Raw genomic sequence first — 15,232 nt, 5'->3', positions numbered from 1 at the left:
AAAGATCAATAATTTATCTGGGGAACCCCCTGGAACTCACTGAAGGGTCCCGGGACTCCACATTGAGACACAGCTCTAGTCTGGTGTTAAGTGAACCCTATGACCCCACATTGGTCGTTTTTATAAACCCCACAGAGCTCATGCAAGACCCAACGCACTGCACTCACCCAAATATAAACAGGAACTTCAGTCAGTCATTGTAAAAGTATAATGAGATTTATTAACAATTGGATTTCCCCCAAGAAAAGTCCAATAAAAGGCAACCACTTCATTATATTACAGTATTTAGAGTATAACATTTACAAAAAAAGGCAGAGCATTGTACAGACAGAAGCTGGTGCGAGTTGTGCAACAGCAATGTAATCATGGCCAGGATATTGTATTCATGTTGGGTTAAAATTGTACAAAAGGAGAAAGAATAATTTATATTTACACCGTACATTTTGGGCAGGAACAGTTTTAGTAGAATACAGTAGCTGGTACATTCCGAATCCTACTATTTTCCTTCCATGTTTTACTAACCAGGTAGATTTTTGTGGTAGTTACTTACAGTACCTGTGTAGCTGGCCGTTAGGAGAGACATTTCCCATAATTTGGCTAGTAGATAGCATTACATTTCCACACTGCATAATACACTCGTACATGATTCATCTCTAGTGTTGACAATTAACTTCTAACTCCAGTCTGTACTGTATAAATACAAATACTGATCATTGACGCTGGAGTGCATGAGAGCCAACAGTTAAAGCTGCAGTTCTCTACCTAATGACTAGAATAAACGAGACTCAACCAGATCTGTCACAGAATGACACCATCTTAATTGATGCCCATAGCTATATCATAAAGGGGAAACCAAGTTCAGTTGATTGTAGGCAGGCCTGAGATCTAAGGAATATGAAGGAAACAAAATTAACCAATTTACCTTTGTTTTAGGGTTTCCAGGCCACGCACACCAGTGTTAAATACTAAATATAGTAATGGCAAATAATCCTTCCACCATACAATGACTGCCAGAACATTTAGGCTACATCAAAGCTAATTTGAATATCTTTTTATGAGACTGAATGTATCCGACACTGAGAACTAAAATGTAACTTAAAACCGTGCGCTAGCTGTAACATTCTCTTAAGCATCATTTGGCAAAATTAGGTGTTAATATATGCACAGGAAAGCATACAGAAACCGCACAAATGACCACAAGAGCGAACTGCAATGGTAATGGGAGGGATTTCATTATGAAAGCTCCAACTGGACACATCCTAACTACCCCAAGGAAACATTAGACCCCACAGAAATCCAGACTAAATCTGTTCATCCTGACGAGTCCCAGATCCAAACACTTTCACAGGTTAAAGCATCCATCACAATGTACTAGGCCTGGTTAGAGACCATCCCTAGGGTCTAGGTGATGCATTCGACCTGTCAAAGTGTCCACCTGCCTTTAAGGCTGCTTGTTCAATAATGTGGTGAATCATGTAACACAAGAAACCAACAATAAACTGCTAACAATTGGGATAAAAATATATTTTTTTGTAGTCATCTCCGCCAGGCCTAAGACAAGGATGGAGATAATGTTTTCACTGTCTGTCCAGGGCTAATCTCACAAACCACTTGACCCATCAGTCCCACGTTTCTTGTGGACACTGCTAGTAGGCCAAGGAAGCACCTTTTTCATATATTGTGTATTATTTTGAGATATTTAACGTTCATTTTATAATGGAAGTCAATGGTGGTCGGAAACCGGCTGAACCCTTGTCCAACTATGGAGTCATATTTCATAGATACGTCGATATGTTTCATATAGCTGACTGCTGTCACAGACTTGTCCAAATATGGAGTTCCACCCGGCCTGGCGGAGATACGTGTTCAACCGAGCGCACCTTTCTAGTTTCTGATAAAAGCACAGCCTTAGTATAAGCATAAAATCAATTTATGCAATAAATTCAAAGTAAAAGAAAAATAGTCCTATTTACACAATCTTGCAACACACTGGTATGAGCAATGTTTACCTGACATGACACAATTAAATGCATGACCTGCACACTCCACCAGAGGGAGCTTGGAACCCAAATCAACAGTAAAGGCTTCAACGTCCTGCCCAGCAACCGTCTCCTTCTCGCATCAGTCACATTAGACAAAACCCATTCAATCAAAGACACTCGCTCAAGGTCAAGGATATCACTAACTGTCTAACTGGTTCAGAAAACCTCGGCCATTGCTGTGCATGAACCAGTTTGGAGGTGAGGCGGGGTGGGGGGCCTGGGGGGTTACCGCATCATTCTGAACACAGAGTAGACGGTAACCTGACCTGATCGAATGCTATCATAATTAGGGAGGGACATCAACTCATTTGTCTACTGGCTGACAAGCCGAGAGCACAAGCAGAACAGCCACGATTTACCAGCATGAGGCAGCTGGCTGGAGTTACTCTCCCAAAACCCCACCCACCCCCGATCACAATACAAAGATGTAGGCACGCGACATACTGCACTTTACACAAAAGGTAGAAAAATATACTTAAGGCAACACTGACGCTCCACCCCCCCCCCCCCTCTCGTGTTCTCTGCATCTCCCTCTTTGTCTGTGTTAACGTGCCAATGAGTACCATTATTCCCAGACAGTTAGAAGAAAACACGTGCGTGTGAAATAACAGAAGTGTCATCTCTCCCCGTTTGTTCAGCCCTCCCCTCCATATTAACGATAAAAGGCTGTGGCGTACGTACATTAGAATCACTGAAAGAAACCAAGGAAGAAAATAAAACATTTCACACTGTGCGATTAGAGAAAGGGATTTTTGGGGGGGGGGCGGTGTGGGAGTGGTGAGGTGCATTCTTCGTTAATCCGTTATATTTCTGTGCATCTGTCCATGGATCATTTCCATTCTCCCCCCCCCCCCCCCTGGCTCCCCGGGGAGAGATGGAGGGCCAGGTGTGGAGGAGACGCACCAGCAGCAGCAATCAGAGAGCAAACAGCAGGATGAGGACGACCATCATGACAGCCACCAGGATACCGATGGCACACCACTGTCTCCGACCTGAATCACACACACAGAGAATCACCGTCAACTTTCATTGCCACACCAAAGGTTTACAGGTGTAAAAGAAGCGGGTGAAATGAGTTCTGGGCCATTAGGCTGTATAATGATGCACTAGGGGAGAGAGGAGGGAGGGGGAGGGGTTGAACTTATTTGTTTTAGCTGTGTTCTGTTTTTAACTGTTTTTTACCTAGGTTTTTAACTGCTTATAACTGATAGTTTTATTATTGCATTCATTCCCATTGGTGTAATGTTTTTTAAATGTTCACCATGCTTCTTTTTCATTGACATATGTATGAATGTATTGCACTAGAGCTGTTGAGCAAAGCAAATTTCCTTCGGGATTAATAAAGTATCTATCTATCTATCTTTTACGTGCGCACTCCATCATTTTGTAGGTTTCGTAGAGAAGAGAGGATAGAGGTAGAGTAGGAGTAAGAGCAGAAAAACATAGGTCAAAAATCTTATCAAAAGGTATACAGTACTGTACATAGAAATACAGATAGCATTTGTAGTAGCAGGTACATGTACATTATGTTGGGGTCAAAATGGTGAGTCTGACCCCTGGGTCCTTTGTCAGTTTTTCGGTTAGAAATAAAACAACTCTCTGAATAAATCACACGCAGGTGTGGGTAGATGAGATCATATGTATTCTTACAGGGTCCCCACACATTTTTAGCAATGAATTTCCAAAACTTTTCCAAAACTTTTCCAGAATATTTAGCCCAATTTCCAGGCCTATATAACAATCATTCGGCGCAATAATGTGTCTCTTACTCCTATGTAGAATGCCCAAAGATAGGCAGTGTAGCAAAAATAAAGTTTGAGACATACATTAGGCTGCCGTCACACAGCCCGTTCGGCGAAAAACTACTTATGTTACATATTTCGTGTAATATTATTCATGTTTATGAAAATGTTTTGTTTTAACAAAATCAATAGCCAAAAACAATGCATAGCCAAATATTTTTCCAGGACCCTTGATAAATTCCAGGACCTTTGATGATGTTTGATCAATTTCAAACCTTTTCCAGTACTGGATTTTTTAAAATTTTATTTCAAAATATTTCCAGGAATTTCATGACCGTGGGGACCCTGTTCTTAAGAACATCTCAATGTTCTTGGCTAAATTAGGAGAGCTTAGAGACTTGAGTCTCCAATGCACCATTTCCCTCCACCGCAGCTGCATCAAGGCTAGTCAGGTGTGTAATATACTTGGTATTATTTCATTGCTGTCGGGCAGAAACCTCTCATCTCCATATAAAAAAAATTGTAAATTAATGCCCTTCTTGATCGTACTACAATGTCACACAGAAGTATCAAAATAGCAGATCTACAAGCTAAGCGACGCGTTTTGAGCTCGTCGATCTGCTATTTTTTATATTTTTGAATTTGAATCCTGAAAAGTTTTAGACATATGAGGTTTCCACCCGACAGATGATTTCAAAGGCGATAGCTTTCTCTGGTTTAAATGTGGGTTCATATGGATGCAAGTTTATCTTTATCCTTTTTTTTTAAATGTCATATCGCAAAGACAACATCAAAAAGCTGGTGGCTTTGATTTAAATCAGAGCTGACCTGTGCACCGCTGCCATGTCTTAATGTACGCACATGTTGTCGCCCGCTAACAAACTAAAGAAAGATAATGTGGAATAATTCTCATTTTTATTTGTCGTGTGTGTCAATGTGTCAGCCGGGTAACTTACTGCTGGTCATATGGGAGACCTTCTCCAGCTTCTTAAGGACAGAGTCCATGCGGGTTGAAGTTTGGTCCATCTCGTCTCCAAACTCCCCCAACATCCTAAACAATACACAAAACAGCACCTCATACACCATTCAAGCAGCTGAGGAACGCATTCACTTACTGTAAAATAAGCAAAGCTGGTCTCCTTCCATCTACAGCATTTAGACTCAGCCTAACTTCAGTCTGGGATTTTGTCACTGCACCTTGAGAATGGCTATTAGTAATGGAGGGTTTTAACGGTTTTGCAATTTCTGTGAGATAGCAAAAATAACTGTAATTGAGAAGTGAATCAAAGAATGAGCTTCACTTTGTGTTTTACTGGCCTTGGCTTTTAAAACTATTTAACAGATGTAAAAAAAAATAAAAAAATACTACTAGACTTCATTTGGTTCAAGTGATGCAGACAAGACTCAACTGGCTCCTTGGACATTTGTCTCTTAGAAAGGAATACCAGCACTTTTAGGATTTCTTTCTTGTTCTTGTTTATTTAAAACATAAGCCAATCAAAATCAAACACTGCGGACGTTTCGGCCCGCAGGCCTTCCACAGCGTGATTCACGCTGAGGAGTGCTGGTATTCCTTTCAAAGAGACTATTTCTGCCAGAACCGTGCACCCGACACACGTGACAATTGTGAACTACTCGTCTGATGAGTGCTTGCTTCTCTCTTCTTCAAGTTATCCTTGAACATTTGCCCACTATTTCAGTACAACATATAGAACAATAAGCAAACAATCTGACATCTATTTTGGTTCATGCGATACAAATCAATTATTAACGATTACTTTTTCTCTCTGTTTGTAAACTGTGTGTCACGCAGCTTATCGGTTATTGAGACGTGACTGTATAGAACTGTTGTTGGTGTCTTATAATCCCCTAAGGGAAAAGGTTGTAAGACAAGACAGGAAAATAAGGTATCATTTATTCACTCACTCAGCCAGCGTACCAACCTTCCAGCTGACGCACACGCCCTGAATTTCCCTCCGACAATCAATAAAGGTTCAACTTACACAGGAAGTTAAACTGGTTCATGAGAGTGCTTAACAATTTTCATTATCGTCGCTGTCGGGCAGAAACCTTATATCTCCATATTTCAACTTTTTATGTGTTTTCCGTAAATTAAAGCCCTGCTTCATAATGCAAGAGTGTCACACAAAAGTAGTGAAAATAGCAGATCTACAAGCTCACAGCGCATCACGATGAGCTTGTAGCTTGTAGATCGTCTATTTTCACAATTTAAAATCGTTAAAAAGGAACGGTTTTGGACTTCACCGTACAGCAGCGGTTTGAGAGTGGCAAGGGTGGGGTGAGGCTCAGGAGGTAGAGCAGGTTCCTGGTTCAATACCCAGCACCCCCCACCCTGGCTGTGTGTCTAAGTGTCCTTGAGCAAGACACTGAATCCCTAACTGCTCCCAATGAGCTTTGCATGGTTTCCTCCACCGTCGTTTGTGTGAATAGTGCGTGAATGTGAATGTAATACACATTGTAAAGTGCTTTGGAGAAAGAAGCTATAGAAATGCACAATTTGCAAGTTTCATTACCCTGCCAGTCACTTTGACACAAAGCCAACAACAGTCAAGAGTCACTTCTATTAAAAATATATATATTTGATTGATAAATCAAATCAAGCTTTATTTATAGAGCACATTTAAAACAATTGAGATTGACCAAAGTCAATCTCAATTGTGTGCTAGAATTCAAATCAGACTAGAATTTTGCGATGTTTGGTGAATGAAAAGGTTAACTTACTGCCCTGGATTTGTGTGTATGCATGTGCACGCTCCATACTCAGTACTCACACTGCCTGCTCATCAAGCTCATCCCCGATGCGTCCGGACATGTCTTTAAGGACTCGGATACTGCCAGAGACCAACTCCAGCTGCTCATCCTGTTCCTGCACAATGAGCTACACACACACACACACACACACACACACACACACACACACACACACACACACACACACACACACACACACACACACACACACACACACACACACACACACACACACACACACACACACACACACACACACACACACACACACAAAATGTCTTTTTTAGAGCGTAAAGGTTTTTTAAAACCGATATTTGCTCATTTTTACTCATGACACTTTCATGTCAAGGACCCCAAAATGGATATGTTTTAAGGTGCCAGGGAACCCCATTTAAAAGAGCAGATCTACGTACAAGCTCACAAGTCACAACGTGTCACATTGTGACGTGTTGCGAGCTCAGATCAGCTATTTTTGAATACCCAAAGTATAACCAATTTGCTGAGGAACCCCTGGAATTCCCTCAAGGACACCTGGGTGTGCCCAGACCACTTGTAAAGGACTTGGAAATACTGTTTAGAAATCTTACATGAAAATGATTAAAGATTAGTATAACCCATCTCCTCATTTTTTAAGACGTGACGTGCAATCAGTCGAATGACATTGAAGCCCATTTGAGAAAAATAAGGTTTAAATTTAGGTCAAACGTTTCATTTGTGCCCGTTGAGGGTTTCTTCACAATAAGTAAGCCTTGCCGAGCCCCGAGGCCCTAGGGCAACTCCTGTTTCCTTAGTGTGAGGCAGCTTGATGGACAAGTACACCCCCTGGACAAGACGCTAGTATGTCACAGGGACTCAAGCCAATCCAAACGTTGATGCTGAGTGCCAAGCAGAACAGGGCAGTTCAGTAGCCTTGTGGTTAGTGTCCGCCCTGAGACAGGGAGGTCAGAGTTCGATCCCCGGCCGGGTCATACCAGACTCTAAAAAATGGGACCCAATTTCTTCATAATGGTAACAACTTAAACCATATATGGGTGTACGTCAATAGAGAAAATATCGTCTTTTTGTACACGTATTTTTGCATAATGTTCGCCTATTATATGACATGCCCAGGATCGGGACACTAGGGTTCATTCATGTGGTTAATGAAACAAAGGCCAGTTTGAGGTTGGTAAACAAGTGTACTCTGTGTTTTCTCAGAGTACCATGCAAGCTGTAATTACATCTCTTACAAGCGTAGAGATCCTTAAGTATTGTGAGCCTAAACTGGCTGCATCAGCAATATTCCCCAGGGCTGACAATTGACAACCATATATAACCCACAAATATTTACAATCCCTTTCCCCTTCAGTTAGAGAATCACATTGACTGGGTAGGGAGGGACTCACAGACTGACGATAAAATGGCAAAAAATAAATGCAATAAAAAGCCAGCATTCTTGCGGTGGGCTGTCCCCTCTCATTAGGCTCAACATATTTAATCCATTAGCGCTTTTTGTCAAACTTCCAAACCCATCAATTGTGCTGCCAATAAACATTAACGACACTGCCCTCTAACTACAGGCCAAAGTCTTGGTTTTCATTTTTGTCTGGTAAATATTATTATTTATGCAGTGTGACCTATTTTAACTGAATACTTGGAAGAGTAAGATAATAATATAAGCACCATGAGCTTAGGGCTGTCACAATTACGAATTTAAGTTGACGATTAATTGTCAAATAATTGCGATTTTTTGGCATTGAACATGGGAACATATGAATACAATTTGTATTTCCGTTGTTTTTTTAGGCTTCATAATCACAAGTTGCACAGGGCAGATATGACAAATAACTTAAATATACAAATAAATTACTATTATTAATAATATTATACATTAAAAAACTATGTAAAAATAGCAGAAATAGCTGATCTACAAGCTTACAACACATCACAAAGTGACGTGTTGTAAGCTTGCAGATCTGCCATTTCTGCTATTTTTGGGAATTGTTTCAAAATGAATGAACTTTTTTTCAACATGGAAACTATTATGATGATTATGCAAAAAGAAATGCGATTATCTCAAATAATTGCGATCAGGCGATTATGTAGTAATTGTGACAGGCCTACGTGATGAGCTCACCTGTTGCTGTTCCTGCTGCTCCTGGACGTACCTGGAGTTGGCAGACACCAGGTGAGCCTCCATACCTGTGGAGGAGCTGTCCTGCTGGCCTGATGAAGCAAACAGAGCCTGGACCCACACAGAGGAGAGATGGGGGGGGGGGGGGGGGGGGGCGTCAGCCAGCGTTCGCAGAAATTGTATGACTAACCAAGTGTTAACTGTAAACTGTTGTGCGTGTGTGTACCTGTTTGTTCTTCTTTTCAGCCAGAGCCACAACAGAGGGGCTGGCCAACTGTTCCTTCATCTCCTATAAAAAATAAAAATAAAGAAACGGAATCGGTAACAGCTCACACTCCTCAATGGTTCCGATAGCACTGAGCAAAATGCCCATGTTCATTTGACTCGGAGAGTTACATTAACCCATTAAGACCGGGAAAGCAATCAAATCTTTGAATACATATATTTTTAAAGCGAACATTTGTAAGTCAAATCTTTGCTTCTGGGGGTCCCTGGAACTCAATATTTTGAGATAGGGGTCTGCGGCCAAATACATATAATTTTGACGGTCTTTGACATGAAAAGGTTTGAGAGCCACTGATATCATAGCAACATAAGTGTTTCAGAAAGCTGTTAGGATTTAGACGACTTATGTACTATCGGCATCAGGTCGTAATGGGTTAAGTCACTATAATCAGTTTGCAGACACACAAGCTTACCTGTACAGCTTGTCTGGTCATCTCCACAAAGGCTCTCCTCTCCTGCAGTTCATTCTCCCCCAGTCGGAACTTCCCAGGGTTGGACTCCACGATACCTGGCACAGTCAAGGGCTCCATACGCAACCATAATACTTTATCTGACACATCTCTGAAAACGAAATGTTACTCAATGCAAAGCAAACCATAAATAACACATACAAACAAATGAAATAGATAGATATTTTAAAAAAGCAAATGAAAATTAAGGTGTTTTGTTTATAACAAATGTGCTATATAGTATTTAACTGAGAAGACTCAGACAGGAAAAGTCTGATCACACCATGCATCTGCAAAGTAAAATATTAGGTACTTGACATCATGACTCATCATGACTTTCCCTGTGACATAACCCTAAATCTTGTTTAATCACTGCGCTGTACCACAAGGACGAGAAGGTACACTATGTCTGTCAAACAAGCCTTCATTGAGGTTAACTGTAGCCTTCAGCAATCTACATATCTTGCAAAAGGAAATACTGGGTTTGTCTGATTTATGTATCTTCTTGTTCTTAATTGAAACAAGCTTCAGTCTCTTCAGATATGTTGACTGTTGACCATTACTGCAGTATAACACAGCAAACTCCTCAGTCTTCACTTGATTTCTACTCTATTCAAGTAACACCAAGGATTTTAACTGTGTATGGCTCTCGCACACTTTGCTTTTGTTATTTGTGTAAACAAGCACAAGGTCACTGAGTCTACTTCCTCCAGCTCTATGACTCATACTCAATGTGTAAGAAACTGGAAGAAACCAGTCTTATGCTGTGTGCACACAACAGACACGAAAACAAAGGTTGACCTCATACAGTAGCTCTGGTCCAGGACAGGTTACTACCTTAAGGACGGCCCTATTTCGCACATGTCATTACAGGTGAACGTTTAAAAAAAATAGCAGCTCTAACCAGATCTACAAATAGCAGGTCTAAAAGCTCAACACTTGTGCAAGCTTGTAGATCGGCTATTTTCACTGTGCGATACTACCTGGGTCGCACAGTAACTGAGTTTCTATGTTTGTATGCGACATGTTTGAGATCATTTTTGTATATCGTCTCTGTCGGGTGGAAACCTCATATGTCCAAAACAGTTACTTTTCAGGATTCAAATTCAGAACTAGCAAAAGAAGCAGATCTACAAGCTCAAAACGCGTGGCTTTGCGCCGCGTTTCGAGCTTGCACATCTGTAACTTTTGATGCTTTTGTGTGACGCTGTATTGTGATCAAGTAGGTCGTTAATTTATGGAAAGAAAACACAAAAAGTTTAAATACGGAGATAAGAGCTTTTTTCCCCGACAATAGCGATATACTTGAGAAATAAAAGGATACTAATAGTCTCGCTGAGGTCCTCCAGGTCCCAGTCTATGGCTCGTAGACAGTTCCTCAGCTCATTGGTGCTCCAGTCCAATTCATCCTGACTCACCTGTGAACACAAAACAGCAACTGGCGATTATCTCACCAGAAGCCAAATGTTATGCTGCATTCACACTGGCAGATACTACAAAAGATACAAAGCTACACAGCGTATTCGTAACTTTGTAGCTGAAGTTGAAACCAACTCAACGTTTTTGTAGCCGTTGTAGCTTTTGTAGCAGCTACAAACGTCGGATGTATCTTTGTATCTTCATGTCGCTGGCCTTCATTGAAAATGAATGGTAGACTGTTTCTTTGTAGCTACCAGTGGCAAGCCATTTGAGTGCACGGGAGTTGGGAAAGTCCCGAAAAAGACGCGCTGTGATTGGCCAGTAGTCACTTTGAGTGGCAATTGGGGCAAACGCTCACCCAAAAACATGATTTAAGATTCTGTGCCTATCGGTACATAACTTGGAACAGCACTGAGACGGCTCAATCTAACTTCGCAACGTTCGGCATGGAGACTCACTCGCTTTAGCTCGCTCAGTGGTGCCTCTCGTGGCTCAAGTTCGCCTGAGACGGCGTGCCTCTGCCGCGGTTAAAAACGATACTTTATCGGCGAAAAAAAAGGTCTGCGATTGTTGGAAAAATAGTACCGGCAGCGGGATTTGATCCCAGGAGGTTGGGGTTGGCAGTCTAACCCTTCCTTCCCCCATCCACGGTCCACCTTTGTTCTTACATCCCTGGTACATTTCTATATAGCAGCTCACCTTAAGTTTCATTTCAGAAGGGGGAAGGGAGACGCATCGCTCCAAGGATGTGCTCATTGTGCTGTGATCTTTACCCCGAAATGAAACAGGAAATTATAATGAAAACAATCTATTTGTTTTTTGTTTAAATCAAATTAAGGTAGGCTACAAGAGAAATATTTTTTTTACATCGCTTTTTCAGTCGAGTCTCATTGTAAACCAAATGAATCACCCGTTCCAGTTTGACCGGTTATTATTTTGAATCAATTAAAGTGACGTTGTGTGATGATTAAACGTGTGTGCTTTCTAGTACAGACTACAGACTACTGAGCAAGTCAGTCTGGTTACTGTGTGTGTGTGTGTGTGTGTGTGTGTGTGTGTGTGTGTGTGTGTGTGTGTGTGTGTCTGCCATGTGAAGTCTGTGTGTTTATAGCGAGGCAGCTGATTTATCCTTTGTCGTATGACGGTGTCACGTGGCAAACACAGGTAATCTACAAGGCCACAGCGCGTTGCCAGCGATGCATTGTGGACTTGTAGATCGGCTCGCATTCACGCACGACGTGGCAATACAATGAAGTAAAGTCTTGAGGGGAGACTTCACGACTTCTCCCCTTTGCCTCTCAGACTGACGGATCTGTGATCTTGCGAGACCAGCTGCCGTTTAAGGTTACATGCGAGAACTTGAGCGGCAGATTCATTTTAAATAAAATACTTTTAATATTCAAAGTAGTATAAATATGGAATATTCGTTGACAGCCTTAGACTGAGTTAGTAGACTGCCAAACAGTCTCAACAGTCAGTCTGGACTCTCTGTGCCTAAAGTAAACCATTGTGTATAATTGTAGCATTCCGGGGTGTTAACTGGCTGAGGAGGGATTCCCAGCATGCCCCAGCATGCCCATGTCATTGTTGTTCATTGTGCTTATTGTTGTTATTATGTGTGAAAGAATGTGGTTATTATGGGGTTGACGCGTGTTTTGTAATGACTGTATTTGGCACGTATATAACAATACAAAAATTCACAGACACCAGTATTGCTGCTACCAAATGCAAGTTTACTTATGTGACGTTTCCAGCCACCAGGCTCTTCCTCAGATGGTCTGAGGAAGAGCCTGGTGGCTGGAAACATTACCAAAGTAAACTTGCATTTGGGAGCAGCAATACAGGTGTGCGGATTCTTTATTCTTTATATACTGTTACTGTTTTTCCAGCACCCAGCCTAGTACAGTAGGTCTGGGATGTGCATGTCTAGGCCTGTCACAATTATTACATAATCGTCAAATCGCAATTATTTGAGATAATGGCAATTATTTTTTGCATAATCGTTTCCATGTTGAAACATTTTCACACATTTTCAAATATATAAAAAAAAGCAGAAATAGCAGATCTACAAGCTTACACCGCGTCACTTTGTTTGTGATGCGTTAAAATGAATAAATATGTCAATCATTTCTTTGAATATTTCAGTTATTTGTCATATCTGCCCTTTGCAATTTTTGATTTACGCAGCCTAAAAGGCTTCATAATGTTCCAATGTGCAATGCCAAAAAACACAATTAAATCGTTAATCGCAATTATTTGAGTGACAATTAATTGTCAACTTCAATTTATAATTGTGACAGCCCTATGCGTGTCTTTTAGCTGTTTATCAGCTTCTCTCTCAACTTGTATTTGGCAGTGTGTGTGTGTGTGTGTGTGTGTGTGTGTGTGTGTGTGTGTGTGTGTGTGATCAACAAACACTTGTTTAGTTGTCGTGCCTGATTGACAGATTTATTACAGGGATTACAGGGGTTTCACAGCTTCCCACCACAACAACTCACCTGTGGCCCCTCCTGCAACAGCTCCTCCCAGCGATTATACAGACCCCTTGCTCGGGACAGGGCTTTCTGCACCTCCCTGGACACACACACACACACACACACACACACACACACAACATGGCAATGTCAAAACATTGACACTTAAAAAGGAAGTAAAAGCAACAGCTTGAAGAAGGTGATTATGACCAAACTGAAGTCACCTGGTGGTGGTGGTCTCCACAACAGCAGCAATGCCACCTGTTTAACCAATACAAATCTGAGTACATTTCACACCCTCCTCCGCAATCTCACAACCCTCTGTGAACTGGTTGACTGACTGCAATGACAGGGGCCGCCCTACTACTGTAGAGGGCCCCTGGTGTACGTAGGGGCCCCATACCATACATACCATACTAATACAACGTAAACCTTTATATAATCGTAAAGCCTCGTAAAGTTTACAACCAAGACCGTTATAGTGTAAAGACTCTAAAAGCTTGAATCTAAAACTGTCGAGACTGTAGAGCAGTGGTTCTCAGTTCTAAGTGGGGTCCGGGGACCCCCAGGGGTCCTCAGCAAAATGTGTCAATACATTTTAACCCCTTCTTTATCCACATTTCATATGTTGGCTATTCAAAAATAGCAGATCCACAAGCTCGCTGCGAGCTTGTAGATCTGCTATTTCAATTTTTTTCTTAAATCTTGAAAGTGTTTTTTTAACACAGATCTTCCCTTTTGATGGCCTGGCTCCCAGTCAGATAATCAGGCTACTCTTCTGGGGGTCTCTGGCACAAAACCTTTACAGAAGGGGGTCCGTGGCCAAATACATATCAATTTGGGGGTCCTTTAGCATGAAAAGGTTTGAGAACCACTGCTGTGGAGTTTACACAGAGGACAACACCACCCCACGTACCCACCCCCGTTATTACTAAACAACTGTAGCATCTGATGCTAGCTAACAGCTAGCCTACAATGTAACTCAACGCTATGGAGACAGACGGTGGTTGCTAATGGCAACATGAAACGCTCGCCTTCTCAACATTGACTAAACGCAGTTGTCTTCTATAATAAAGCTCATCATCTTCTCACCCTTTAACAACGAAGAATGGGTCTTCCAGCGACATGTTGATCTCTGAGGCTCTAACTTCTGTGTACACGCATGCGCGTTACCCACATGATGACGTAATGACGCATGTGTTGAGGGTGGTAGCACGTGGCGTGAGAGTTGCGTTTCCAATCACTGCCTCTGCCAAAAAATATATTGCACGTATTTATTTGTATAGTATTTTTATTGAACATAAAACATTTTTAAGATTGTATTGTTTAACATCAATACATACACAAAAGTAAAATAATTTGGTTCCTTGACATTATAATAAACAATAACAAACAAATAAATAAAGAATGGCAGCAATAGTAAAAAAAATAAAACAAATACAAATATCTATTTGCATGTGTCTACTTACATAGATATTGTAGCCTACATGTTTTTTAGTCTTAAATATTTTTTAAACATGATCTGAAGATAATATATGAACATAATGATCTATTCTATGGCAGGACCGATTGCAGTACCAATATTGTTATGAGTCCTCAAATGATACATGTATTACACATATGATAAAGATGCAGAGAATGTGGACCTGCCCTAATGGGCAAGGTATAGTCACTAAACCATGTAATACCATGGTACTAAACCGTGCAATTCGGGTTTGAATAACATGATCATTAGAATAGCCTATAACTAAATTAATTGGAGTAGCATTACAGTTCGTATTTAGACACTGGGACATTTAAAAATGAGCATCACACACAGTGTCTGGGTTGCTCAGTCGGTGGAGCTCTCGCATTTGGACCACAAGGTCATGCGTTCGATCCCGGGCACCGCCAATTCATCGTACTAGTAGCACGGCTTGGGTGCGGCAGGTCGTGC

At 41.3% G+C, this 15,232-nt stretch overlaps 1 protein-coding gene across 1 annotated transcript; it reads right to left on the bottom strand.

The window, feature by feature from the left end:
- Positions 1 to 203: 203 nt before the first annotated feature.
- Positions 204 to 14,473, bottom strand: stx10 (syntaxin 10). Its single transcript, XM_084085135.1, has 9 exons — positions 14,389 to 14,473; positions 13,321 to 13,396; positions 10,728 to 10,821; positions 9,368 to 9,462; positions 8,896 to 8,958; positions 8,673 to 8,780; positions 6,577 to 6,683; positions 4,741 to 4,835; positions 204 to 3,034 (listed from the first exon to the last, which is right to left on the bottom strand). Exons 1-9 carry the CDS (start codon positions 14,421 to 14,423, stop codon positions 2,958 to 2,960), a joined length of 750 nt encoding a protein of 249 aa, XP_083941261.1. The 5' UTR covers positions 14,424 to 14,473; the 3' UTR covers positions 204 to 2,957.
- Positions 14,474 to 15,232: the final 759 nt, after the last annotated feature.

Source organism: Gymnoscopelus microlampas, assembly GCF_963454915.1.
Source record: "Gymnoscopelus microlampas genome assembly, chromosome: 2".
Classification (NCBI taxonomy): domain Eukaryota; kingdom Metazoa; phylum Chordata; class Actinopteri; order Myctophiformes; family Myctophidae; genus Gymnoscopelus; species Gymnoscopelus microlampas.
The sequence above is the reverse complement of the archived record's forward strand: the minus strand, read 5'-3'. Positions and strand labels throughout refer to the sequence as shown.